This window comes from Mustela putorius, unplaced genomic scaffold (genome assembly GCF_011764305.1).
Source record: "Mustela putorius furo isolate JIRA1106 unplaced genomic scaffold, ASM1176430v1.1 tig00003899_pilon_pilon_pilon, whole genome shotgun sequence".
In the NCBI taxonomy this organism is placed as follows: Eukaryota; Metazoa; Chordata; class Mammalia; order Carnivora; family Mustelidae; genus Mustela; species Mustela putorius.
Genome location: NW_025422048.1, coordinates 20,275,441 through 20,303,401, shown reverse-complemented (window position 1 = coordinate 20,303,401; position 27,961 = coordinate 20,275,441). Strand labels below are relative to the sequence as shown.

General features: G+C 50.8%; 1 protein-coding gene across 1 annotated transcript; it reads left to right on the top strand.

Annotated features, from left to right (window-relative positions):
* Nucleotides 1-56: 56 nt before the first annotated feature.
* On the top strand, nt 57-27,961 carry XPNPEP2 (X-prolyl aminopeptidase 2). Its single transcript, XM_004780535.3, has 21 exons — nt 57-319; nt 2,586-2,662; nt 4,112-4,222; nt 5,324-5,387; nt 6,322-6,426; nt 6,676-6,762; nt 7,681-7,827; nt 10,887-10,988; nt 11,630-11,711; nt 12,000-12,195; nt 12,944-13,033; nt 14,224-14,333; nt 15,089-15,166; nt 16,381-16,452; nt 18,481-18,541; nt 19,885-19,954; nt 20,399-20,503; nt 20,945-21,004; nt 21,479-21,555; nt 25,301-25,390; nt 25,955-27,961. The coding sequence occupies exons 1-21, from the start codon at nt 271-273 to the stop codon at nt 26,147-26,149; spliced, it is 2,028 nt and encodes a 675-aa protein (XP_004780592.1). The 5' UTR covers nt 57-270; the 3' UTR covers nt 26,150-27,961.

The window sequence follows — 27,961 nt, the reverse complement described above, 5'->3', positions numbered from 1 at the left end:
CAGGAGATCTTTGGACTCTGCACTGGGCGGGCTCAGAGAGCCCAATCTTCCCCACCCACCCGTACTCCCCACTCCTGACTCCCGGAGTCCTCAGATGCAAGAGACCAGAGGGGAACTCTCCATCCACCGGCCGGACGCCTCCTCCCCGTCGCCAGCCCCAATCCCCTGGCTGTTCCTGCCCTGGGAAGGCCTGGAGGAAGAGGCCAGGGAAAGAGCCTGCCCCTTCTCCCCCGTCCCTCCATCCAGCCAGCAACAGCATCTGGAGACCCCATGGCCTGGGCTCGCTGGGGCTGCTGCCCCTGGCTTGTCCTCTTCTGTGGTATGTGCATCCTGGTCCCACCCTCCCACACTGGGAGGGCAGGTCCAGCTGGAGAGCAGCTCTGGCCTCTCCCCTCTGGGCTCAGAAAGGGTTGGAGTAAGGGCGGGGGCCCAGGGTTTCTCTTTCTCTCCTGGTCCTCCTCTCTGTCTTGCGAAAGAAGAACCCCGGGGTCAGTCCTTGGGGCCTTCCAGACTCACATCAAGTCTGGTTTGGCACCTTTCCATTCCTGCCTGTTAAAGAAAAGATGATTCTGGCACTTGTTAAGAGCAAGGCAGACTTTATTCAAAGCTATTGCAATCAGGGTATTGCAATAGGGGAGAAAGATCGGGCTCAACCCTGAATACAGCCAAGATGGCTGAGGATTTGGAGCCAATGAACAGAGTGAGGGGGACAGTGGATAGAAAATTACTAAGAGGAGACATCAGGGGTGGGGGGTTCTTGCTGAGCCAACTTTATAGGATTCTTGCTGGAGGCAGGCCAGGGTGAAGAGATATGAAGGGTGAAGGATGAGGAATTTGATCAGATAGCAAAGGTGATCAGATATTAAGGGTGGGAGCTCATCTCTAAACGGGCTTAGCAAGATTCTTATTGAGAACTGGGTGATGCAGACCCAGCAAGGACAGGATGGACATAGACAAAGTCAAATCCAAGTAAAGCGGCTTGAAAGAGCCTAAAGTTCAGTCTTGGTCACTCCTCTGGTGCTCTGTTTTCCTCTTTGGTCACAACTCGATGCCCAGCTCAATGCTCTCCACGTGTACTCCATCCCCAGCCTTAGGGATGCCTCCCTTCCCTCCCCTTTCTGTCCACAAGACCCCGCTCGTTCAGTCAGCACCCAATTCCTGAGCACTGCCCCAAGTTCAGGCCCTGCGTCAGGAAACACAGAGAGACACAGCCGCAGAGCCTGCCCTTGGGAGCCACAGCCCCTGCCTCAGAGAACAACAATCTGGGTGTCCAGAGGGACCCAGGCTGGCTGAGTCTTCCTTCTTATATTGGCATCTCAGCGATACCATTTTGCCAACAATCTATTCCTACAGAAATGGGATCATTTTCTTAGACCAACAGCATGGGTCTCATCCCCCCCTTGAGTTTAGGAGACCAAGACAGCAGGGCAAGCGGTTGATGGAGTTAGATGCCAGCCGCCCTCCTATCTGTAGCTCAATCCACTCAGGAGATAAAAGTATAGGGTCTCCCTCTACCCAGGCCCCCATTACCCTCTGAGGACACCCCCTAAAGTCCAGGGATGGAGGGAAGGGACTATCAGAGACCACTGGATTTTCGGGGCTGGAAAGCCCGAGACGGTAGGACTTAGCCCAGGATCTGGCACACAGTAGGTACTTAGGAAATGTTTGCCCAGTGAATACCGGGTGACTCTCCTTAAGTCACACCAAATTTGGGGCAGAGCCCAAATTGGAAACTAAGACTTCATATACTCTGTCCTTTCTGTGTCCCCACCCTTCTGTGGTTAACTTTTTGTTCTCAGATGGCCCAGGTTCAAATCCCTGCTTACCACTGACTCACTGCGGCAAAATTTGGACGAGTTACCAAACCTATCCGGGCTTCAGCTTCCTCCGCTGTAGAAAATAGACAGTAATACCCAGCTCACAGGCTGGTTGCAAGTATAGAGAAAGATACTACAGATAAATTACTGAGCTCAGCATCTGGCGCATAGTAGAAGATCCTTAAATGCTAACCTACCTTTCTCCACCAGGCGACGATGTCAGACTGGGATTGACTGTTTTATGTATTTAAAATGGGCCTGGAATGAGAGCCAGAGATTTGGACGATAATAAATGGCACAAGCGGGCCTTGAACTTAAGTAAACCCAATATATATAAAATTAGATTTATAGAAGGGTAAAATGAAGGTGGGGTGATTATTTAGCGAGATCCTCTAGAGCATTTCAAAGAAAATTTGATTACAAAAATTTAATTTGCACACAACAGTTCAGTAAACCCTGAAAAGACCCAATTAGATTAGAAGGGAAAAATTGATTTAATGAGCACTAAAACCCCTGCAAAAGTGGCAATCACTTGTCGATGAAACAGGTTTCTTTGATTGTGACCCAGGGTGCCGTCCCATTCCACCCAATTTCCCATGAAATGTGATTATTTTTATCCCCGAGTTGGACAGCACTGCTTGTTTCAAAGGACCAAGGCCAGGGCGGGATAGGGAGTGCGATTTGGGGGACCAAGTACCTGTGCTCTCTAGAAGCTAACTGGTCTCCAAGTGACCCTAATTCCCCACCTCTCCCCTCCGCCGTTTCTAGCTTTGGGTGCCTGGGGCCGCCCTAAACCAGTGGACCTAAGAGGAGAGGATGTGAGAAACTGTTCCATCAGCCCTCCGGTAAGGCCCTGCCCCGGACTTGCCCCGCCCCGGACCTGCCCCCTAGCTCCCATCTCCTCCCCATCCCCCCACTGGCTCAGTTGCTAGCCTTTCCCACTGCTAGCCTTTCTCCTGACTTCCGGACTCTGGGGCCCCTGTTTCTGATTAACATCTCTCAGGGCGGGCCTCACGTTCTCAGGTGTCTGACACCCCCGCATGGCTCCCTCCTGCCCACCCATCCCACAGCAGGTTATCTACTTCAGTCCCGGCCTGGGCCGCTCCCCTAAATCGGGGAGGGTGGGAAAGAGGGTGGAGGCCCCTAGCCAGCCTTTGGCTGAGGCTAGGCAGAGGCAAGCAGGAGGCTGAGAGGAGAGAAAACAAAAGTTCTAAAGGAACGAACTGCGAGCCAAGCGCAGAGGGAGGCCCAGAAAGAGGAGGGGGGAAGACAGAGAACTAGAAATGCCAACAGAAAGGACAAGAGGGGGGTCTAGGGTGTGACTGGGGAGAAGGTCTGACATATTGGAGGTGAGAGGTAAGCGGCTTCCTACCTGGAGACCAGAAGATTCTTCCCACAACCAGAGTATGGTGAAGGAGCTTCCTCAGGCAGGGGCAAGACAGAGGTGAAGGCTGGTGGCCTGCTAGCAGTTCCTGAAGCCTCCGGGCCCGTGGGGTTTCCAGTCTCAACTATGAGACCACTGGGGCAGGCTGGTGGGTAGGCTTCTACAGGAAAACAAACATGGATATGTCATTAAGCAGAAGGTAAAACAAAACAAAAACCCATACTTTTCATTTTAAAGATAAAACAGCCTTTAAAGAAATGTCTGGCTTAGAGGGGATCTTTCTGGATAATGCTTCAAATTGCTGGGGGTACTCATTCACTCTCCTCTGCCATTTGAGTAGAAACTCGAAAAAGTCCCCAAGGTAAGGATTGCCAGATGAAATACAGGGTGCCCAATGACATCTGAATTTCAAATAATAAATATGTGTCTTAGTATAAGTATGCCCCAAATAGTGCATGGGTCATACTTATACTAAAACATTGTATGTGGCTTATCTGAAATTCAAATGTGACTGGATGGATATCCTGTATTTTGATTTGCTAAATTGGCAACTCCGCCTCCAAGGTATCCGGAGAAAGACTGTCCCTCCAGCCTGGCCCAGGGCCAGGGCTCAGTTTCATGCCGTTCTCACTCATGCCCCCATCCCAAACCCAGGTCCCGTTACGGTCACAAGGAGTTCCTCTCCAAGTTCATCAACACCTCCATCTCCGCTTAGCCCAGGCCCCTTAATCAAGACTAACCCATACCATCGGCTGCCACCCCATTCCTCTCCAGGCTGGCCCAGCCTAACCATTCCCAACACCTGCCTAAGGAGAGGGTGGCGGCGCCTCCTGACACTGGGCCCAGGCATCATCCTCTCTTAAGCAGTGTGTCTCTGTGTGTGTCTTGGTGTCTTCCTGTCACCTGTCAGTACCTTCCAGTTACTGCGGTCAATACCACGGCACGGCTCACAGCCCTCCGCCAGCAGATGCGCATCAAGAATCTCTCCGCCTACATCATCCCTGAAACGGATGCCCACATGGTGAGGGACAGCTTCTCCCCCACCCGTGCCCTCCGCTATCCTGGGTCGACCGCCAGTGAGAACCAGCCACAAACCAGAGGCCGTTAAGGCTCAGAAGATGAAGGCAGAGAAAGGATTCAAAAGGCAAAGGGAAGGAAGTAGGGGGCTTAGACATGGGAGTTTTAGGGAAGCAGAGAGAATGTATTTCCTTGACTTCAGGCAGTGAAACTATTAATAAGTTCAGAACCTATTTCGATCATTCTCAGATGGCAGATCCAGAATGAATGTTTAGGGTACTCTGGTCCTAGGAGGTTAGAGTATGGGCTAGGAATTGGACTGGAGGAACTCTAACCTTCCCATAACCTGATGGATGGAGCATTGGAATGATCCAGAGGCCTGGGCTACACAAGTTTGAGGTGTAGGTTGGGGGAGGGGAGCAGACAGGAAACAAGATTGTCTGAGTAAGAACTGCTTTTCCCAAAGCCACAACCCTATGCAGCCAACCCATCTTTTCCCCCACCACTGGTCCCACCTCCATCCCATTCACCGTCCCAGCACTAGCTGTTGGGAAAAGAAGCCACTTTCAGTATCAATGAGATTGCTTGAATTTGTTTTTTTTTACTTTGGGTAAGTGTCTCAACTTCTCTGAGCCTCAGTCTCCTCTTCTGCAAAATGTAAATATTGACATCTGTCTTGAAGGATGATGATGATCAAAATACAATAATATGTGAAGCCCTCTGCAGAAGTTCTTGATGATGTAAATTCAGTGTACTGTACTAGACTGGGGAGGGGCAGGACAGCTGGAGGGAAGAACCCAGAAGGACCAAAAGACATGATCCCAGACTGCACAGAATTTGCATTCTGGCCAGGGAGATGAGATTTCTTAGGCTGTTCGGCCCAGTGCTGGACTATGGGATTTAGACTCCGAGAAACACAGCTGTCCGAAGGAAGAGGAGATCCTGAGATCTGGAGGAGTGGCAGAGGACTTCCTGGAAGAGGTGCCCAGTGTGCCTGGGCTTCTGACCAGACAGAAAGAACTGGGAAGCGGTTGGGGGGTCTTCCATGGGGGGTAGGGGTCTAACTCCATGAAAAAGGCTAATGATGATGTTATTGATTTCCTAGAGTGAGTACATCGGCAATCGTGATAAGAGGCGTGCATGGATTACAGGCTTTACAGGGTCGGCAGGTGAGAGCCATTCAGCCCTTATTGCTTCTGTTGGTAGACCCACACGTGGTCCCAGAGGCTCTGATGTGGCCAGTTCTCAGAAGCCAGGACCCCAGTACCTAGTGTCAGAGGCTCCGCCTCCCCTCCACCACTCTGAAAAGGGTCGCCAGGGCACACATCATAGCTCACCAGCTACACATCTGCTTGAGGCAGGTGACTGTCCTGGCTTTGCTCCTGTGCTTGCTGCCCTGCTACACCAGGCCGAGCTTAGCACACCCTGGGCTCCCTTTCAAAAACAGCTGCTATGTCCACATCCAGCCACTAGGGGCCCACTGATTCCCTTCACACGTGTCTCACTTGGGGACAGTTTTACCTGGCCGGTTGTTTCTCTGGACAACACCTCCTGTAGCCAAATGAGACGCAAACACAGAGGCCCTTTATGGGGTCCCAGTTTCTGAAGGGACCTCCTACCCTGATCTTGGCCCCTCGAATGACATCCAAGCTTCCCTTGCTGATCCTTAAACATTCTTCCCCTGGGCTTCACACTCCCTTGTCAAGATCTCTGGGTTTGGCTCCTCTGCCTGTCTTCAGCTAAGCCCCTGGCTTAGTGTCCTTATCAGTCACTGGGTCTTGAGACTAGCTACCATACCGTCTTTCCGGAGAGCATCTACATGTAGCATTGAGTCTGTGGGACTGTGAGAAGCAGAACCCACTCATCCCTCCTTAGGCGAGGCCCTCAACACCAAGCAGGTATGCCCAGGCTGGCTTCCCTAATGCTTTCCTCAGTGTCTCCTGCCTCATTTCCTTGCAACGGAGGAGAGAAGTTCTTTCCAGAGGCCCCTGTGACATTCTCAGAGCCAGCACCATCCTGCCCAGCACCATACTGCCCAGGCATTACCCAAGGCCACCGTCCCCACCTTCATCCTCACCTCCAAGGTTCTCTGCTCTGCCCCAGGAACGGCAGTGGTGACCATGGGGAAAGCAGGTCTCTGGACCGACAGTCGCTACTGGACCCAGGCTGAGCGGCAGATGGACTGCAACTGGGAGCTACATAAAGAAGGTAAAAGGGGTCGCATGTCCCCCAAACTCTGAAACCTGGACGAGGTTCAAGAAGGCACAGGTAAGAAAATGCATGCAAAGCCATGATGGGCCTCTATGGGAGACTCTGGAAATCTGAAGCCGTCCCTAAGCTTTGAAGCTAACATCGAGGAGGACAGATATGACAGGCCGGTCACAGACAGAAGTCTGACAGGAAGGCCTGGGTCCGGCCCTGGAGGTGACACTACATTCTTTCCTGTCTTCCTCTCAGTTGACATAACTTCCATCGCCACCTGGCTCCTCACTGAGGTTCCTGCCGGAGGCAGTGTGGGCTTCGACCCCTTTCTCTTCTCCATCGGTATGTTCGTCCCTCACTCCTGCATTTGTCCCCACCAAAAAGGGTGACTCAGCCGTTCTGGGATGTAAAGAAGCATTCCTTGGTAGAAGGAGGGACAGGATGACTCCAAAGATAGTGTCTGAAGTTGTAGTTGCAGAATATTTTGCAACAAAGATTTATTCATGGATTGCGAAATGAAAGTATATTTAAAAGAATGAATGCAGATTTTTTTTTTTCAAAGTCACGAGTACAGAGACCCAACCTAGAAGACTTGAGGAGTCATCAAGGTCTAGCAGACAGTAGGCCAGGATGTTCTTGAACCCAGAGCCATCCTCTATGCTCTGGAGCTCTACCAGTTATGGCACTAGAATCATTTGGTAGCCCTCTTCTGGAAGGCAGCTTGGAAGGTCAAAGGAGTTCAGTGGGTTTCTGAGCAAAGGCACATACTCCCCTCCTCCCAGAAATACAGCTCCCTCAGCTCTGGGACCCCAGCCAGCTGGCCAGACTGCCCCCCCCCAAGGGCAAAGTCTTCATGTATGTGTATCTAAAGGCTCCCCCTTCAGAGCTGGCTTCTTTGTCAGCCTTTCTGATGGTGATGGTGTGAACATCACCATTCCTTTGGGCAGGGGCACTGATGTGCTGTTAAAATGGATAGTACTGAGAAGGCCCCACTGCCACTGGCGCTTAGAAAGATAAACCTAGCCAATAGGCTGTGGGCAGCGTTGGAGTGGGCCCCAGGCAATGGGGCTTTGAAAGCAGAACGAGGGGGCTGGGAGGACATACCCCAGGAGGACCAGACTGATTGGACCTGCTCTGGGCCTCTGAGGCAGCAGGAGTGGAGTGGGAGGCAGAGCAGACAAGGTCTAATTTTGCCTGAGTCACGGTTTTTCCTGAGGTGTAAACAGGAAAGGGACGAGTGACGGATTTCTGTCTCTGCAGGTTCCTGGGAGAGTTACGACCTGGCCCTCAAAAACTCTAACATAAAACTGGCGTCCACCACAGCCAACCTTGTGGACCTGGCATGGGGATCAGAGAAGCCTCTGTTTCCAAGCCAGCCCATTTATGCCCTGCAGGACGCATTCACAGGTGATTCTCTAAGCATGTTCTTCCCAGCTTGAAGCAACACGGTCCCTACTGCTGCTCCTTTGGCCGAAAATGTTGTCCTGGGAATTGCCAAAGCAAAGGTTCTCAAACTTTCTTGTGCACCCGAGTTGCCTGGGATGCTTATTGAAAAAGCAGACGTCTGGACCCTCTCATCTCAAAGATCTCCGTCTGAATCAAAAGGTCCTCACACCATATATAGAAAATGCTGGAATAAATAGTGTTAAGATTTGAAGCAAGAAGGAACAGGAAAGGAGGAAACAAGGGAGTCAGAGCAAGATATATATATATATATATAAAGAACCCTACCCCTTTGAAGAGAGAAAAAAACATGATATGAGCTGCTTGTCCAGTCGTGGAGATTGGCTTGTATTGATTCATTCAAACCCTGCCTTCCAGCCCTCCTGGAGTAAGATGACTAGGGGTTGGCTGACAAAGGAAGTATATAACTAAGCTCAGGGACAATCCACGGCACAAATTACGGTTCAGGTTTTGGCCAGAGCAAAAGGAAAGTGAAGTGATCCCCCCAAATTCTAACATAGCTAATCTTCACTTTGACCTCATTGATACCATCTAAATATGTCCTAAAAGAACGGCATGCTCAATGATTCTGGTAAGTAGTTAACTAAAATCCTGACCAGGACCAGGCTACAGATGATGAATCACTGTCTTGGCCACCACCACCCCCTACCTCCCCAGGAATTCCAAAAGAGCACATGGATGTGGATTCATAGGAATGTTGGGCAATCCGAGAGGTCCCTATCTTCATGCAGGTCCGTGTACATTCCTTGTTTGAAAAGGAGTCAAGAAAGCAGGAGGGAAGGGGTGCCTGAGTGGCTCAGTGGGTTAAGCCGCTGCCTTCGGCTCAGGTCATGATCTTAGGGTCCTGGGATCGAGTCCCGCATCAGGCTCTCTGCTCAATGGGGAGCCTGCTTCCTCCTCTCTCTCTCTGCTTGTGATCTCTCTCTGTCAAATAAATAATTTAAAAAAAAAAAAGAAAGCAGGAGGGAAATTTCAAAATAGCAAGGATGATGACACAAGCTAAAATGGTGTCCCATTTTCTTTATCTGTTCTGATAGAATTTACAGAATCATTCTGTATCTCGAAAAAGTTTTTAAAGAAATTTGCTAGCCAAGACTGTGTAATCGTTAAGTAAAACTCATCCCTTTCAGATAAAGAAGGGTGAAGTTATGTCAGGAAAGGGAGGGGATAAAGGGGAAAGCCTTCCAAGGATGGAGGGAGAATTCATACGGGATTTGTCACTGCCCACAAGTGACGGTAATCCTGAGTCTTCACAGACTGCTAGTCTTCAAGGAAAAGCCATCCAGAGCCGGAACTGGGCCCAGAAGCCCAAGCACAGAGTTCTTGCATCTATAAACTTACAGAGGCAAGCGAGACTTTCTCTCTAGCAACTGATAGGCTTTAAAGGGGGCAAAGGGAAAAGAGAAGACTGTGAAAAGTTAATTCTTCAAAGATACCTGTATGCATCAGACAATTTAAATTTGCCTTCATTTGTTGTCACACATTCATGAAAGTTGATAACATAATTCTAAACAAAGAAGCCAGAGAAGGCCTCATAGTGTATGATTCCATTTGTATGAAATATCCAGTACAAGTAAATCCATAGACATGGAAGGCTGCTGAATGGTTTCCAGGGGCTGAGTGAGAAGGGGAACGGGGAGTGACTGCTTATGGCTGCAGGGTTTCCTTTTGGGATGATAAAAATGTTCTGGAATTAGATAGGGGTGGTGGTTGCACAATCATGTGAATGTTCTTTTTTTTTTTAAGATTTTATTTATTTATTTGACAGAGAGGGACACAGGAGAGAGGGAACACAGGGAGAAAGCAGGCTTCTTGCTGAGCAAGGAGCCAGATGTGGCTCCATCCTGGGACCCTGGGATCATGACCTAAGGCAAAGGCAGATACTTAACAATCGAGCCACCCAGGTGCCCCAATTATGTGAATGTTCTTAAAGCCACTGAATTGTGCTCTTTAAAATGGTTAAAATGATAAATTTTACTGTATGTATATTTTACCCAACAAAATAAGATAATCCTTAAAAAGTATCACCCAAAACTCTGGCTTTTGTTGAATAGTTTTTACCCATTTGCATAAAGTTTTTTTTTTAAATGGCATTAAGTTACTTATGCCTAATCTCTGAGCCCAACTGGGACCTTAATGTTTCCGACCTTCTGCCAGCAAATTATGAGCCCTGCCTAAGGGCAGACTCTTCATCTACATTGCAGAGAGTAGGAATAAAAGATGAGAACTAGAACCAGGGTACAAGCATCCTAGAAAGGACAGCTCTGGGACACAGAGTTTAAGGACAAGTCTGGGGACGGACAATGTTAGCAAGACAGTCCAGTGTCCATATAGAGTAAGAGGGTGGGTCATGTAGTGAAACAGACCTACCTGGAAATCTCAACTCTACCCCCTTGCTAGCTATGAAACCCTAGATAAGTCACTCTTCCTCCTTGAAGTCTCTATAAAATCTGTAAAATGGGTCAAAGAGGGATTAAAACAATTTTCAGGGACTCATGGCTAATTGGGCACCAGGTCATTTCAGAAAAGAGGCTTGAACATGACCTAGTCTGATCCCTTCACCGTTCAACTAAGGCTGCTCTCTTGATCTCTTTCTGCATGCTTATTTATTGATCAGTAAGTTACATCAGGCTTACCATACACCAAGACACCACTCTGTGTGCATTACAAATATTAATTCATCTGAGCCCCATAACCCTATTGACTAGATACTATCATGATAATTCATTCTCATTTTACAGGTATGCAGGATAAGACCCAGAGATGTTAAGGAATTTGTCCAAGGTCACATGACTAGTAATGGCAGGGCCAGGATTTGAATGCAGACAGTTGGTCCAGGGTCCATGTCCTTAACAACTACACTAGTGAGAGTTTGTTTGGAGAAAGGTTTCTATTGCTTTGAAAGCCGTGGAAAATGATTGCCCTAAGGGAGCCCTCTCAGAAACAGTGTGCCAAAGGGAAAGTATGTTGCTTATGCTTTCTCTGGGCACCCTTGCTTCTAGGGAGCACCTGGCAGGAGAAGGTAGCTGACATCCGCAGCCAGATGCGGAAGCATCGCAAAGGCCCAACTGCAGTCCTTCTGTCGGCACTTGATGAGACGGCTTGTGAGTATGGACTTGTGGACACGGGGCGGGCACCTGGGCCCCCCCAACCCCCATGCCTCCTGGGTCCTGCAGCACTGGATTCCTCCCCCAATCACCTTATAACCATGGGTTCCGTGAAGTCCATGGCCATGGCTTTTGGGAACTGAGAAAGCTAGGGGGCAGGAGATCATGGCGGCTGAATAAGAAAACCAGGAGGTCCAGAGCAAGCTGGAGCCACCTATGGGCCATCAGAGGAATGGGCTGACCACAGCGGCAAAGGCTGTCTCAGGAAGGGAAAGGGCCCAGCTATCACCTGCCATCGGCCGGCCACCAGCCTGGGGCATTCACGCTCCCCGCTTTAGCACCACGTGCTGCCTGATTCTGTCCCAGCACTGGGCTTCAGATTGGCTGGGAACACCCCTAAACTACGCCGACTGCTGGCTGGGCATCTTCGTTTTACTGGGAGGAAGGGGACATAGCTCTCATCAGTGCCTGAAAGACCCCCCCCCCAAGAAAACCCCTGAAAAACATTCAGAGGCAGATGTGCAGGCATATGGCTGGGACTCTTTGGTTGGGCAGAGCAAACGGTGGGGCAAAGGTGAGATATGGACTTGCCTCAGGCCGATCAGCATCAAAAAGTCCCCATCAATTCTCTTCCCCAGGGCTCTTCAACCTTCGAGGCAGTGACATCCCTTATAACCCCTTCTTCTACTCCTACACACTGCTCACAGACTCCTGTATCAGGTACGGCTTACTCTCTGGGACTTCCCCCAACTTCTGCGCCGCGCCCACCCCACCACTTACCCTGCCCTAATGTGCAGCCTTCCCGGGATCCTGCTGCCTGCTCCCAAGAGGGCCCACTAGGAAGCCTCCAGTCAGCTTTTCCTGACCCTCAACCTCTGTTCCCACCTACTGCAAATCTGGTCTGCTTGGCTCCTTGGTGGGGCTCCTCTGACCTCTAGGAATGAAGAGATCCTTGTCTTTGTGTTGTCCTGAGAGACCCTCAGGACCCTCCTGACCCTTCTGACCCAGGTTATTTGTAAACAAGGATTGCCTTGACTCTGAGACCCAGAAGTACCTGAACTCCAGCTGCCCGGGCTCCATGTGTGTGCAGCTCGAGGATTACAGCCAGGTCCGTGGCATCGTCCAGACCTACGCCTCCGGAGACGTGAAGATCTGGATCGGAACCAGCTACACGACATACGGGCTCTACGAAGTGATACCTGTGGTAGGTTTGCCAGACCCCCGCCTGGGCCAGGCATCACCCCCAGCTCAGCCCTGATAAGTCTCGACCTAAAGTGGGGCCACAGCCCCTCGGCCCTTCAGACAGTTAGTTGGTCAGTTCCCTTCTAGGCCTCCTTGTGAAGAGATGGAAAAAGAGGAAGCGGGTGTCCATCTGCAGAGAGCCCGGAGGTTGTCAAGCAGACTAGAGGGAGCACAGCCTGGTAGGGCAGAGGCTCTGAGGTAGCCAAACCGGAGTCTGAGTCCTGGTTCTACCTTGAACTGACCGTGTAATGACCTTGGACAAGTGACTTAGCCGGTCTGGACCTCTGTTTCCTCACCTGCAAAATGGCAGTAAGAGTCCGGACCTCAGAGGAGTTGCTCTGAAGAGATTAGAGGGCGATAGTACATGTGAGGCCCCGTGCCTGGCACACAGCAAGCACTCCATAAATGCTATCTGTGATGATATGATAGTGCGGGGAAACCCACGTTGTTAGACAGCCCACGGAGCAGCAGGGGCTAAGCTCTGATCCATCCCAGAGAATCCCAGATTCGGGGGCAGGGAGGGAGGTAAGATTCAGCCGGACACGGAAGACAGGGGGAGACCTAGGCAGCCAGAAAACCCTGGACGGAAAGGCCATTGTCACTATAGGGAATGGCAAGTCTCGGTTTAGCTGGGACTTCCTGCCAATCCTTTCCAAATCCCACTTTGCCCTGGAGATGCTCCCTGACCTCTTCCTCCCTGTCCATGACAGGAAAAACTTATAGAAGACACCTACTCCCCAGTGATGGTGACCAAGGCAGTGAAAAACAGCAAGGAGCAGGCCCTCCTCAGGGCCAGCCACGTAAGTCACGAGAAGGCAGCCTAGCCTGTTGGGAACTCCTGGTCTGATGAGTTAGAAAGGAGAGCCTGCCAAGGAACCCGAAGAAGTTCAGTGGAAACAGTGAAGTGAACCCCAGACTCCTGGGCACCCACTTGAGCTTCGTCCTCTTATCCCCAGCCTGGTACCATGGTCTAGAGCCTGAGCCCCAGAGCTAGAGTGTCTGAATTCAAATCTCAGCTCCTCTACCCGCCTCCAAGCTGGGTGACTTTGGGCAAGTTGCTTCATCTCTCTGGGCCTCCGTTACTTTAGATACGTGAAATGCATATCGTAACAGGAATCTACAGCATAGGGTTGTGGTGAGGATTAAATAGATAAATAAACATGTGTTATATAATATATGATAGCTATAAAATTACAAGTAATATTTAATTAATATTTAATTGTAATATATAATCACATATACACGTGTTTTATACAATTACATAGAAATAGATACATATAAATAGAAATATGCACTTAGATAAATATATAATGAGTTTATAAATATATAATTACATATATAAACAGAATTACATAATTATATAAATACAATACAATTATATTGAATATATATATATATATATATATATATATATATATATTGCTTTGATCACTGCCTGGCACATTCCACATGTTTGCTGTCCTGATTTCCCCACCCTTGCAAGAAGATGGCTTGCTTTTTTGGATATTCCTGTCCAGACGAGAAGAAATCGCCTCATTTTACCAAACTTTTTCTTATAGAAAAGTCTAAACATATACAAAAGTAGAAGAACTAGCCTAACGATTACCCCGCACCCTCCCGCAGCTTCAGCACTAGGCAGCTTGTGGCCCTTTGGTCTGAAAGGCCACGGTCCTTGCCTGCATGCCCATCCTCTGCCCAGGGATGGTTTTAAAGCAAATCCCAGCTATCATCCGGTTTCTCCTGTGAAAACTTTAGTATCTCTAAAAGATAGCACTTCAGTCAGTATCTCTGAAAGATAAGAACTCTTTTCAAAACATAATCACACTATGATCATATATAAACTTGGACAAGAATCCCTTAATATCATCAAACAGTCAGGGAAGCCCTCGAGTGTGGGGAGCTCAGCTCCGGGGGCAGCTGTCTGATCTCCCCGGTCCCAGAGTCGGGGCTGCGAGCTCAGCCGGCCCCCTGCTCTGCTCGCCCGCTCCAGGTGCGGGACGCCGTGGCTGTGATCCGCTACTTGGTGTGGCTGGAGAAGAACGTGCCCAAAGGCACGGTGGATGAGTTCTCAGGGGCCCAGTGGCTAGACCAGTTCCGCAGGTGAAGAACCGCCACCCGCCTTTGGAACGGGCTATCTTTAAGTCTGGGGGTGGGGGCAGGGAGGGAGACTTGGCCTCTTTACTTCAGCAGGAAGGAAGGCCCTCCTCCTACTGGGGGGCCTCTGTGGAACAAGGAGTAACAGGTCCGTGAGTAGTAGGAGACTGGGCAGGGCGTCTTCCATGACAGTCCCCGGCCCCCTGCTGAAAGCAGGCCAACTTGAAGGGCCACAACCCATCAGTGCCCCCTAGTGTCTGCTTCAGGCACAGACCCTCTCTCCCCTGCAGGGAGGGCGGTGGGGAGGCTGGGTCAGGCCAGGTGGGGCTCCTGGAACAGCTTGAAAATACCAAGTTGGGAGCGACCTTCCCTGAGAGCACGTCTGACTCAGGCCGTAAGCAGGCTTGAGGTGCAGGCTGCTGCCCTGGGCCTGGGGAAGCTTTCAGACACAAGGAGCTAGGATTCTTTACTCTTGCTTTACCACAAACTTGCTGTGGGACCATGGGCCTTGGTTTTCCCATCTGTAAAATGGAGGTGGAGGGGAGTAATTAGTGTCTACAGTCCCTCCTTCTCTGACCTGGAAGGCTCTGTAGCTGACAGACTGGAGCCTGGGAAGATGGCGCCCGGAGGTGGTGATGAGGGCCCAATGGAGTCTGGCTGAGGTAGAGGCAGCTGTGACCTTCATTTGCCCTGGTTAGATATCCTGGGCCCTGCCTAGCTTCTGAGTCGTCTGTTGACCATTTCTGCCATGTGATTTCCAGAGAGGAAGCGTTCTCCTCTGGACCCAGTTTCGAAACCATCTCTGCCAGTGGCCTGAATGCTGCCTTAGCCCACTACAGGTACTTCAGGAGAAGAAATTTTCTAGGCCCCCAGGGCGTGGAGACCGTGATGTATGTGGTGGGGGTAGGGGGTAGGGGGTGTTGGTGGTGGCTCTGGGACCCAAGTCCACATTAAGGTTTGAGGACTTTAGTACTGTGGAGGCTACGGGTGGGCAGTGGACCTCAGTCAGGGGTCGGGGGTGGCTCTGGGACCCAAGTCCACATTAAGGTTTGAGGACTTTAGTACTGTGGGGGCTACGGGTGGGCAGTGGACCTCAGTCAGGGGTCGAGAGTCTTCTTGAAATGAAAAGGCCCAAGCAGTTTTCTGCCAGGAAAGGCTGAGACTTTGTGAGCACACAGGGCTGAGGGATCTGGAAGGGAGGGAGGTCTGCTTTTGGATGCTTTTCCTTGGCTTCCTGTGAGTTATTTATATTAGCTAATTCTTGAAGCTCACGATCGAATACACAGGGAGAAAAGCCTATTTACTCAGCCTGGGCCGATGAAGGTGGGCCCAGAGGTGAGCTAACCAGATGTTTGGCTCTGTAGAAAACAAACACCTACAGGCCTGCCTGATGGAATTTGGGGGCCCAAACTGATCAGAAGGCCTCAGCCTGGTGCAGGCTCAGCAAGAGCAGATCAAAGGCCCTCCAAGGGCCAGTCTGTCCTACTCCAGAATTCCCTCCCCTGGAACCTCCCAAGCCTGCAGCTGCCTTGGCCCACTAGAGAGTAGCAGGAGAGGAGCTCCTTGGCCTTACCGACTCCTGCTTTCCAGCCTCACCCTCAAGGACCTCCCTCCCTTCCCCCCTTCCTGTGTCTTGGCTTCTCGGAGCCCTCTGCTCTCAGAGGTCATAGAAAGTTAGAGGGGGCACGGGACTGAGCGTCTGCGTCCAGGCCCAGCTCCTTCCCAGCTTTACCACACAGCTTCCCACAAGCCACCGAGCCTCTGCTGGCCTGCATCTCCCTATGCAGGAGGAGATGGTGGCCCTGGATGCTCTCTGAGGCTCTCCAGGCTCCCGCCTTCCAGGCTCCTATCTCTCTCCCTTCCTGGAAGCCTTGCTCGGTGAGGTACAAGATCAACAGGAGTGCACTGAGGACATTCATGGCATCAACCGACTACTTGCCCAGGGCTCTTGGGGATATAAGGGGTGAGGGGGTGCCCTGCTTCCACTCAGGACCCCCACCCTGCCCAGTGCAGGCTTAGGCCGCGCCCTTCTCAGTGGCTCTCCCCTTCCTAGTCCAACCAAGGAGCAGCACCGGAAGCTGTCTTCAGATGAGATGTACTTGCTGGATTCTGGGGGGCAATACTGGTAAGTATCCCCCACCCTGCCCCGGCTGACTACCTCAGCTCAGACATCCAGGGCTTCCCAAGAGCAGACCACAGCTCTGCCCTTCCTGGGTGTGAATCCTCTGTCTGAGAAAGGAGAGCCCTGGATGGAATGAGCCTGAGCATCCTGCCCATTTGCACACCTGGGGACCCCTGCTCGGTGGAAAACACACAAAAACCTCAAGAGTGGGGCTGCCTGTGCAGCACCTCAGTGAGAATCAGGAATCATCTCTCCTTGCTCAAGTAAAACGTTCCTGAAGCTCACATATCATGACACAGTCTGAGCAGCCCTGCCTGGCCGCACAGACACCGTGCCCATGTTCTCATCCACTTGTGTGTACCCAAGACATGGTCCCCATGCCACCAGCAGCACAAGTTCCCCCCACATTGCAGACGAGGTACCCATGTCAGGTTGGAGTAGGGGGCAAGATCAGGCCTCCGAGAGCAGCAGGCAGGTAAGAAAAGCAGTCTCGGGGGATGCCTGGAGCCCAGTTGGAACTGGGCACACCTGTCAGCACGGGTATGTGTCTGTGAGTAGATATGCGTGAGTGTGTGCGTGGCCATGTTGCGTTCTGTAGGAGGGCCCTGTCCCCTGCTCCAAGACTCCACGATCCGTGTGTCTGTCTACCTGTGTGCTCTCATTGGCATTCCTATATAACCACGAAGTGCCTGGTACCCCTTTAGCCGTGCTACCCTTGTACAGTGCACAGTCTGAACACCTAGACAGGACAGATGTGCAGAATAGGCTGACCCAATTTTTCCAAATGTGTGACCCATCATTCACACAGAAGTTGAGATGAGCCAGTAGGTTTTTCCTCCCTTCTCATCTAGGAAGCAAGTGGATTGTGGAAAGCGTGGGTGGGGCTGGTTGGGGGGAGCAAGGGGTGTGCTGAACTGATGGAGGAGCAAGGAGTTTCAAACCGTTTCCCATTGTCTGTCCCGTGGAAATGATGAACGTGCTAATGACAATGGCTCTTCGCTTGTTCCAAGCGCAGCTCTGGGAGCTAACACGAGAGCTTAGCCTAGCAGACTTTGCTCATCCCCACTTTGGCGTTGTGTGTACTGTGTACTTGAGACAGCCAGTGTGTAAAGAGGAAGTGGATTTGTAGGGCGTTGCTGGACTGGGGCACTCTCTGAGCAGGGTGAGGCCAGGGAAATGGTCACCTCACTTCCTCTTCTCTCCTTCTTGAAGAAGTCAGCCACGCCCTGTGACCTGCTCCCAGGGAGGAATCCCCAGGGCGCTGGGACCATTTCTCCCCTCCCCCTCCCTGGTGGTGGCCACAGGGGCCATCTGGGGGCACAGCTGCCGCTGGTGGTTGGGAGTCAGACATTTTGGCTCCTGGCTTCAGTTCCCTGGATCTCTGAGCAAGTCCTTGGGTCAGATCCATGTTTACAAGGAGAGGACTGTGCAGAGTCAGCATTTGCTCCAGGCCTGGCTTCACTGAGGCTCGGAAAGGGAGATAGCTCATGGCCTCACTTGGGGAGTGAGGGTAATGGGAAATGAGGATAGCGTGGCCTCTTCTGCTACCTCTCCAAGGGAGCTGCAAAAGTGTTCTAGAAATGGGAAATAGCTATGTGAATGTGTAAGAGTGCGACGATCTCGCTGAACCTCAGTTTCTCCACTGGTAAAAATGGGATATCTCCCTCCCTCCGGCCTCCCTGAGAGCCTGGAAGAAACTCTGCTTTGAAAGCCAAGCTGACCCAAGAAATTCATGTTTATAAAACAGCCAAAATAGGCGATATGGAGGTGAGGGTATGTATGTGGGACATCAGGATTGTGACACAACCTAGCGATTTTGAACTCAACAGCTTGGCAGAATCCCTTTATGCACAGATGCTGAAAATGGGAAAAAATAGCATCTGTGCTCTTCCTTTACCCCTAAGCCACCTCAGCCCCCCCCCCATTCCTGCTGCTCGAACCCGAGTGGAAAGCACACGGGAAGCACACAGCCACGATCCCTACTCCGAGGTACTCAGCAGAACTGTATATGTTGATTTTCCTTGTCCACAGGGATGGAACCACAGACATCACCAGAACAATCCACTGGGGTACCCCCTCTGCTTTCCAAAAGGTAAGCATTGGACCCAGAATTCCTCTACCCACCTTTACCCAAGAGACATCCAAGCAATCACTCCAGCAAGAGCCCTTCATTTTACAGAGGCTAAAACTGAGGCCCAGAGAAGTTAAGCAGTTTGCCCAGGGTCACACAGCAAGGTAGAACTAGAAAACTGAATGCTCCTGGCTATTTCCCCAAAGATATTTCAGCTTCCAACAGGACCTCAGCTGAAGCTCTTCATCATCCCTTTTCAGGAAATCAGTGAACAAATATTTACTTGGTGCTGTCTGTGTGCCTAAACCTGTGTGCAGCAGGAAGGAAGGAAAAAAGCATTCTAGGCAGAGAGAAATAGCACAGGCAGTCTCAGAGGTGAGGTAGAAAGGAGCTGGAGGTTTCCAGAAAGGAGCGAGGGCTGGTCCACCTGGAGCAGAAGCGAGGACTTCCCCTGCATGCACTGAGCGCCTCTGAATGGGTGGGAAGCGGCGGGGTTGGGGGTGGGGGTTGCATTGATGCATTCGGCAAGCAGACCATGACTCAGGCATGGTGCTGGAAAGAGAGAAAAAATCAAAAGCTGGCCAGGTCTCTAGGAGCTCACAGTTTCATGGGTTGAGTCCACAGGCTGTCCTGCACAAGATGACAAGCCTCTGTGTGTGTGTGTGTGTGTGTGTGTGTGTGTGTATGATGAAAGGAACTTACCACATTGTCACAAGGAATAAAGAGGTTTCTGTCAGCCTATCTCCCTCCCTTTATCCACAAGGTGACCAGCCCACCCAAGCAAAGCTGACCTCCCAGATTATGGGGCCCCAACCCGAACCCAAGGCCTTAAGAAAACTGAAGGATGAGCATAACAGTAATAAGGGCACTGACTTCTATTTGAACATTTACTGTTTGAAGCACCTTATGTGTGGGAGTTTACCTACTCCTCCCAACAGCCTTCTGAGCTAGTGCTCTGATCATTCCAATACAAAGGATGAAACTGAGGCACCGAGTGGCTAAAGTTGCTTGCCCAAGTCTCAGAGTTTGTGAGTGGCCAGCTTGGGATTCTAGCTCAGGGAGCTTGCCTCCCGACTCCCAACTCCCTACTGTCAGGCCTCAGCCCGCCACCATGTATATAAATGTCCTTTGTGGGCCAGCCAAAGAGAACCACATGGACCAAGCTCCAGGTTTCAACAGGTCCCCTCAGCTGCCCCTGACCATTTTCCAGAACCTGAGTGACCACACCTGAGCACACACCTTCCCCCCAACTAAGCCCCCCTGCAGGCCTGGACCCATACACCTGTGTGGGCCCAGGCTGAGCACCTGAAAACTACCAAGACCCTCCTCTTACTCAGCATGTTACCTCTTGCTCTCCCCATCAGGAGGCATATACCCGCGTGTTGATTGGAAATATCAATCTGTCCAGACTCGTCTTTCCTGCTAGTACATCAGGTGGGTTTTGGAAAGCAGGCTGGGCCCAGCGACTCAGGCCCTGATTTCACTGGACCCAGATGGCCACCCTGGGAAGCTATTGGGGCACGGATTATACCCTCACCCCATCCATTGTATAGATTGTATAGATCCCACCCAGAGAGTGAAAGCAACTTGTCCAAGGTCACACAGAAGGTTACTGGGGGAGGAAGCCTTGAACCCAGGCCTCCTGCCTCCTAATTCAATACTATATGTCCATGGGGAGGGTGAGGTCTCTGTGGGGTCTCTGCAGTCATAGGTACGATGTGAAACGTGCTGGGGAAAGTGCGTGCTAGCTAAGCTTCCTCTCAAGAGCAACTCTCCACAGGTACCATCTTGGGAGTTGGCCCCGGGACAAGAAAGCAGCATGGGGTGAAGCAGAGCGTCTGGGGTCCAGCCGATTGATTGGAGCCATCTCTCTTCCAGGGCGAGTGATGGAGGTCTTTGCCCGAAGAGCCTTGTGGGATGTTGGGCTCAATTATGGTCACGGGACAGGCCATGGCATTGGCAACTTCCTGTGCGTGCACGAGTGTAGGTGTCTCTTTTACACTTCCCTGGGGTCCCCCGTCTTATGAAGGAGGTAGAGCATTTCACAGGTATGGAAACGACTAAGACCCACAGGGATGCAGTGACCCACCCAGGGTTACCCAGCTGGTGGGAGGTGATGCTCCACAAGGTAAGTGAGAAATGGTAGGAACTGGCCCTTCCTGCTGCCTGCTTGGCATTGGGGAAGGGTTCAGAGAGAAGAGTGGCAGGTCAAGGCCTAGCAGCTGGCTGGCATCAATGTCAGAGTAATGAAAAGCAGAGCCCGTCTGGTCTCCATACCAGCCCTAGGAAGACAGTGATGTGGTGGACAAGTGCTGCTAGAGAACCCCCAGCAGTCCCCAGTTATCTGCTCCTCCCTAGAGCCTGCTAGTTTCCAAGCTGGTGAGTATGGGAGAGTTGACATCATGCCTACATCTACTTTTCCAGGGCCAGTGGGATTCCAGTCTGGCAACCTCCCCATGGCCAAGGGCATGTTCACGTCCATCGGTATGGCTCTTGGGCTCTTCCACCCCCCTCCCTACCCTAAGACCAGCGTATGACTGCAGTTGAGGGAGCTCCAGCCTTCAGAGAGCATGCCAGGCACAGGCCCTCTGGGCTCCCGCACTCCCAGCCCCAAGTGCATTGTCCCATCCGAACCCTAAATCCCTTCAGCTCAAACCTTCCTTTTGCGCTTGGGAGTTGGTTCCTGGTTGTACATCCAAACTCTGGAGTCTCCAGTCAAATGCTGGGGTAACAGGACAGTAGCACGCCAGGAGATAGGAGTGCCTCCAGGATCCAAGTGAGCTCTTATGTCTTCCCTGCTGGGCCATAAGGCCTGGCCTCCCCTATGGTCAGCGGTGGGTCTGCCTGAGCCTGGAGCAGCCAGGCAGCTGGGCCTCCAGCCACTCCTCGATTGGTACAGGAAACACGGACTTGGGTCCTTCTCCTGCTTAATACCACCAGCATCTCTGTGTTTCCTAGAGCCTGGTTACTATCAGGATGGAGAATTTGGGATACGTCTTGAAGATGTGGCCCTCGTGGTAGAAGCAAAGACCAAGGTAAAGTGCTGCTGGGACGGGTTAGAGCTGCAGACAGCGTGGCAGGGACTTTGGGCTCCATGGCGTATAAGGAAGGACATTTAATAGGTGGACATGAATTGATTTAGAGTTTTCCTGTGCTCCAGAAACATTCCATAATAGCTCAGAATTTCTCAGGCCTGTTTGCACATTAGAATATCAGCATCATCAGAAGAGCCTTTTGGTTTTAATGCTGATGCCCAGGGGCACCTGGGTGGCTCAGTGGGTTAAGCCTCTGCCTTTGGCTCGGGTCATGATCCCAGGGTCCTGGGATCGAGTCCCACATCAGGCTCTCTGCTTGGCGGGGAGCCGGCTTCTCCCTCTCTGCCTGCCTCTCTGCCTACTTGTGATCTCTGTCTGTCAAATAAATAAATAAAATATTTAAAACAAACTAACAAAAAGATCACCTGTAGTTTTAAAAAATGCTGATGCCCAGGTCCCACTCTAGACCAAATGAATCAGTATCCCTGTCCTAAATTATTGGTCTTCGATGCCTATAATAATCACCAGGGGAGCTTGTTAGATACGAAGATTCCCTATAATAGCAACCGACAGGATAAAATACCTACATATAAACATAAAAAGACTTATACAGAGAAAATCTCTACTGAGGGCCATAAAAAAGATTTAAGTAAATGGTGCTCTCTGGAAAGAAGCCTCAATATTATGGAGATGTCATTTTTCCCAAAATCAATTTATAAATTCAAGACCACCTCAATTTCAGTGTTAGCGGGATGCTTTTGTAACTTCACAAAATGATAGTACTGTTTGTTTGTAGAATTAACATGCATGGGGGCACCTGGGTAGCTCAGTGTGTTAAAGCCTCTGCCTTAGGCTCAGGTCATGATCCCAGGGTCTTGGGATCGAGCCCTGCATCGGGCTCTCTGCTCAGTGGGGAGCCTGCTTCCTCCTCTCTCTCTCTCTCTCTCTCTCTGCCTGCCTCTCTGCCTACTTGTGATCTGCCAAGTAAATAAATAAAAATCTTTTAAAAAATAAAAAAATTAACATGCAAAAATAACTAGGTAGCCAGGAAATTTCTGGAAAAGAAGAGCAATAAGGTAAACCGGCCTTTCAGATATTAACACATACAATGAAGCTACTGTAATGAAAACAGTATGGCACCACAGATGGGAGAGACAGATGTCACAGTGGAACAAAACAACTAATCCAGAAATATACCCTCTAATTTCCTTTTTTTCTTGGGGTTTGGGGTGGAACAGAAGGAGAGAGAGAGAATCTTAAGCAGGCACCACACTGGGGGTAGAGCCTGACATGGGGCTCAATCTCACAACCCTGAGATCACGACCTAAGCCCAAATCAAGACTCGGATGCTTTACTAGCTGAGCCACCCAGGTGCCCTTCTAAGTTCTGTAAACAAAATGGGAATTTAATTTATAATAAAACCGGGGTTTCAAAACAGTAAAGACAAGAGAGATTTAATAAATGGGCAGGGGGAAATGGCTAGTCATTTGGGGGGCTACTTAAGTGAAGAACCTTCCTGTTACCCCAAAATAAAATTCTGAATGGATCAAGATTTAAAGGTTAAACCATAAAAGATCTGGAAGAAATCTATATAAATTCATTTATAATCGGAGGGTGGAAATGGGCCTTTCTATGCAAGATATCCAAAAGCCGTGAAGAAAAAGATAGATAAATTAAATGTAAAACTGTCTATATGGAGGGGCGCCTGGGTGGCTCAGTCGGCTGGGTGTCTGCCTTCAGCTCAGGTCATGATCCCGGGGTCCCGGGATTGAGCCCCACAGCAGGCTCCCTGCTCAGTGGGGGGTCTGCCTCTCCCTCTGCCCCTCCCCCCTGCTCATGTTTTCTTTCCCTCTCTCTCTCTCTCTCTCTCTCACTCAAATAAGTAAAATCTTTAAAAAGAAAAACCCTGTATATACGGAAACAATATCATAAACAAAGTGAAAATATGTATGACAAATAGAGTAGGTACCACAGGGAAAGCATGCGTTTCCTTCTTTTGCCATGAGCTTTTTACAAATCATTAAGACAAAAATCAGGAAAAGAGGCAAGGGACATGAAGAGGCAACTCTATGATAAACACAAATGATCCATAAGCAAGCAAAGATGCTCGACTTTACTCTTAAAGGAACACAAATCAAAATAACAATAGATTACCATGTTTCACCTATCTGATTGGCAAACAATGAGTGATTTTAATGATATCCAGATTGACTCACAGTGACTCTATGAGGAAATGGGCCCTCTCACACACTGCTGGAGGAAGCACAAATTGATACAATCTTTCTAGAGGACAGTTTGACAATATCAATAAAAATATCTATTTAAAATGCCTTGGGGCGCCTGGGTGGCTCAGTTAGTTAAGCATTTGCCTTCCGATCAGGTCATGATCCCGGCGTCTTGGGGATGAAGCCAAAAGCCCCACATCTGGGTTCCCTGCTCAGTGGGAAGTCTGCTTCTCCTTCTCTCTCTGCCCCTCCCCCTGCTCCTTCTCTCTCTCTCTCTCTCACACACACACACACACTCTCTCTCTCTCTCTCAAATAAATAAATAAAAGCTTTTTAAAAATAAAATAAAATAACATAAAATAAAATGCCTATACCTTTTGTCTCGGCAATCCCTCTCCCAGATATGTGTCTTCTGGATCTAGTCCCACAAGGTCACCAAGATGTTTTGTACATTGATGTGGGTTGTAGCATCGATAGTCATAGTAAAAAAAGAAGTGGAAACAGCCTAAGTATCCGCCACTGGTTAAGTATATCGTCATGCATACTGTGGACCCTTACACAGCCCTTAGAAAAGAGGGAGGTAGATATCCTCGTGTTAATATGCAGCGCTTGCATACATTTACCATCAACAGGGTGTTGAGAAGGTGCAGAAAAGCATGTGGTAGGATCCATTTTGTGTGGATTAAAATAATTAATTAATGGATTAATTACTGTATATGTCTTAAATGTTTTCAGGAAGGGAACTGGGCAGGGAGGAGACTTTCCATTTTTATTGTGTATCTTATGGTAGTTTGAATTTTCTAAGCACATCCATGCAAGGGATCTCTGGGAAATGGGAATTATGGACTATTTTGTCTTTTTTATGCCTATTTCTATAGGTAGGTCAATCAAGAGATGCAAAGAGATTTATATAGAGATAGAAATATATAAAGATATATATTAGATAGATAGATATAAAAACCTAATAACTTACCTTAAAATTATTTAAATGTGAGTTCCCAGCCCTGTGCAAGAAGTTCTCACTCCAGTGGTCTGGGGGGTGGACCTGGGAATCTACATATTAAACAAGGCCCCCGCGGTGTCATAGAGCACACACTTTGAGAAATAGAGATCTCAGGCACCTGGGTGGCTCAGTGAGTTAAAACCTCTGTCTTCAGCTCGGGTCATGGTCTCAGGGTCCCGGGATCAGGCCCCACATCAGGCTCTCTGCTCAACAGGGAGCCTGCTTCTCCCTCTCTCTGCATGCCTCTCTGCCTACTTGTGATCTCTGTCAAATAAATAAATAAAATCTTTTTTTAAAAAGAGAGAAATACAGATCTGATAAGCACCAAAGATGAGGTGCTGAGTGCAGACTGGGTGTGGGGGCTGGACATGGGGGCTGTAGGACGTCCAGCCTACCTTGAGTCTCGGGCTTGACGAGGGCCCATTCCCTGCACCCATGGCTTCTGTGTGGGGCCCCTCAGCCAAGTCCCTCCTACTCACTCATTCTCCTGCTTTCCTCCCTTCCTCTGACATTCCAGTACCCAGGGTCCTACCTGACCTTTGAAGTGGTGTCCTTGGTACCCTATGACCGGAACCTCATTGACGTCAGCCTGTTGTCTCCCGAACACGTAAGTGACCCTCAGCACTGTCCATCTTTCAGCGCATGAACCATGACTGCCTTCTTCCTAACCCTGGGCCTCTCTCACCTCTGCTTTCCCTACCCCAAGACCCTCTGCCACTTCCCCTCCCCTGGGACAGTCCACACTGTTGGCTTGGAGGCACACACTGGGGGCTCCCCAGAGAATCCAAAGCTTCTAGAACTCTCTGGTCAGCCCAACCTGCCCAACCCTAGGTAGTGAACTCCTGGGGAGTCTGAGACTGAGTCTCTGGACTCTGCCACCTGAAATCCTAATATAAGCCTCAGTCTCTTCTTCTATAAAATGGGGATAATAATGTTTGCCCAACGTTCATTCCACTCCCATCCCCCACCCTCCCCAAGAAAGTCACCGTGACACTAAATGGTCACTGTAGCAAACTGCCTCTGAAAAGCCCCCAGAGAATGTCTGTGGCCTGATGGTGGCTGGGCGCCAGGGTGGGCAGCCGGAATACCGTCGAGTGGACTGGCTGGCACGAAGACCTCCTCTCGTGGCAGCTTGGCCTGCGGAGGCCCTCAGCCCTCCTTCCCTTTGCAGCTCCAGTACCTGAACCGCTACTACCAGACCATCCGCGAGAAGGTGGGCCCAGTGCTGCAGCAGCGCTTGCTGCTGGAGGAGTTGGAGTGGCTGCAGCGGCACACAGAGCCCCTGTCCGCCAGGGCCCCGTGTACTGCCTCCTTGGCCTCTCTGCTGGCAGTCTCCTCTCTTTCCATCCTCAGCTGGAGCGTCTAAACGCGCAGACTCCCTGGCCAACGCTCTAGCTCATCGCCCCTCACCCTGCACCACCCGCGCTCCCAGAGCCCCCGCCAGCCCATTGCCCGGAAACCACTGCCCTCAGCTTTCTTCTCCAGGACTAAACCCCAGCGACCCAGGGCTTCTTGGCCCTGGCATGTCCCCGGTGGGCCTGTCCACCTCACCCTAGGCTCCCAACCCCTAGCCCTGGGATAGGAGAGTCCGTTGGCACCTTTCCTCTTGTGAGCCCAGTAGGCCTAACCTATAACTGCCACCCCCGCAAAGACCAGTGTAAGGCAGTACCCTATCCCCAGGGTCTCCATGCCACCCCCCCCCAGAGCCCCACCCTATAGCCCCCTGCTGGATATACTCGGAGCTCTTCCCACCCCCACTGGCTCCTGACTTGGTCTTTCCACACCCTTGAAGCTGCTTCTGACCATCCCCCAACCCGCCCCTGGCCCTACAGCGCCCTTCCGGCCTAGGGTCCCTGCTGAACCTGTGAAGGGAGAGGAAGGGAAGAAGGCTGAGTCTTCTGCAACCAGGGAGGCCAGCCAGAAAGGGGCACGTCCGTACACCAGCCTGCCCCCCACGTGAGATTGTCACTTCTAAACCCTGGGTGGATTCCATGCCAAGGCACAAGACAGGGAGTTCAGCCATAGGAACTGGGCCGTGGGGTAGGAGGGAATGTGGGACGCATTTTGGAGTATGACCCGAGCCAAAGTTGGCAACAGCCTCAGCAGCAGTGCCCAATCAGTCTCCCAGACTCCCCAGCACGTGTGTGGCCATTTTAACCTTCCAAAATGCAGCTACGATGACAATGCCAACAAATCCTCCAGCATCCTCAGATGGTCTTTAACTTGTGTGGGCTGGCTCAACTTGTGGGACTCTGCTTTTCCCATTTTACAGATAGGAAAACTGACTTCCGGACACGGGGGACCTCTCCAAGGATACAGTGTTTGGTTGGGACATGGTGGAGTCAGAATGGGCCCGCAGTCCAGCTATTTTGCCCTTTGGCACCATGTAAAATCCCTTAGCATACCTCCCAGCCCCTTCCAAGTTCACTGAGCCTGCTGCTGGGGGCAGGGCGGAGGGGAGGGAGGGAGTTTTCTTTGGTCAGCCTTGCCGTTAGCCACCTGGGCTCACATCCTGCTCGATACTTAAAACAGCATGGCAACGAAGCCTGCCTCTGGGTTTTACACTGTGTCTTCTGTGTTGCTGGGGACTGCTGTTACCTGTGGCTTTTGTGGTGGGGGAGGAAGGGGAGGGGGAGAGGGGCGGGGAGGGATGTGAGGCTCTCAGAAGCTCCGTTGGGGAGCACACGGGCTTGAGATGGGCATGTGAGCTTGCGTGCACGTACGTGTGTGACCATTCACGTATTCACAGGCATGCCATGCCCAGTCAATCACTGCCTGTGCCAAAGGTCACAGCCTTCTGGAGAGGATGGAAGGGAGCCCCATGCTGCAGGGCTTGGCAAATGCGGTCCAGGAAAGCTGGAAGCAATGCCTGTGCTCTGCTGAGCAGGGTCGGGGTTGCGCGGGGAGAGAACCAGGTCTCCGGGACAGAGTGCTGGGCAAAGGCGCCAGGCAGAGTCATCCCCCCGCCTGGGACCACCAGGCCTATTTTACTGAGTGATGATGACCTGTGACAGTTATCACCACTGAGGCTCGCATCCAGAGGCCGCAGCCGTCCTCACTGCAAGCCTACGGCACCCACCAGCGGGCCTCAACTTGCTGATTCATTTACTCTCTCACCAGGTCACCCCACAAAGACAGCTACTACTAATAAAATTAAAGTTAACACGATCGTCATCAA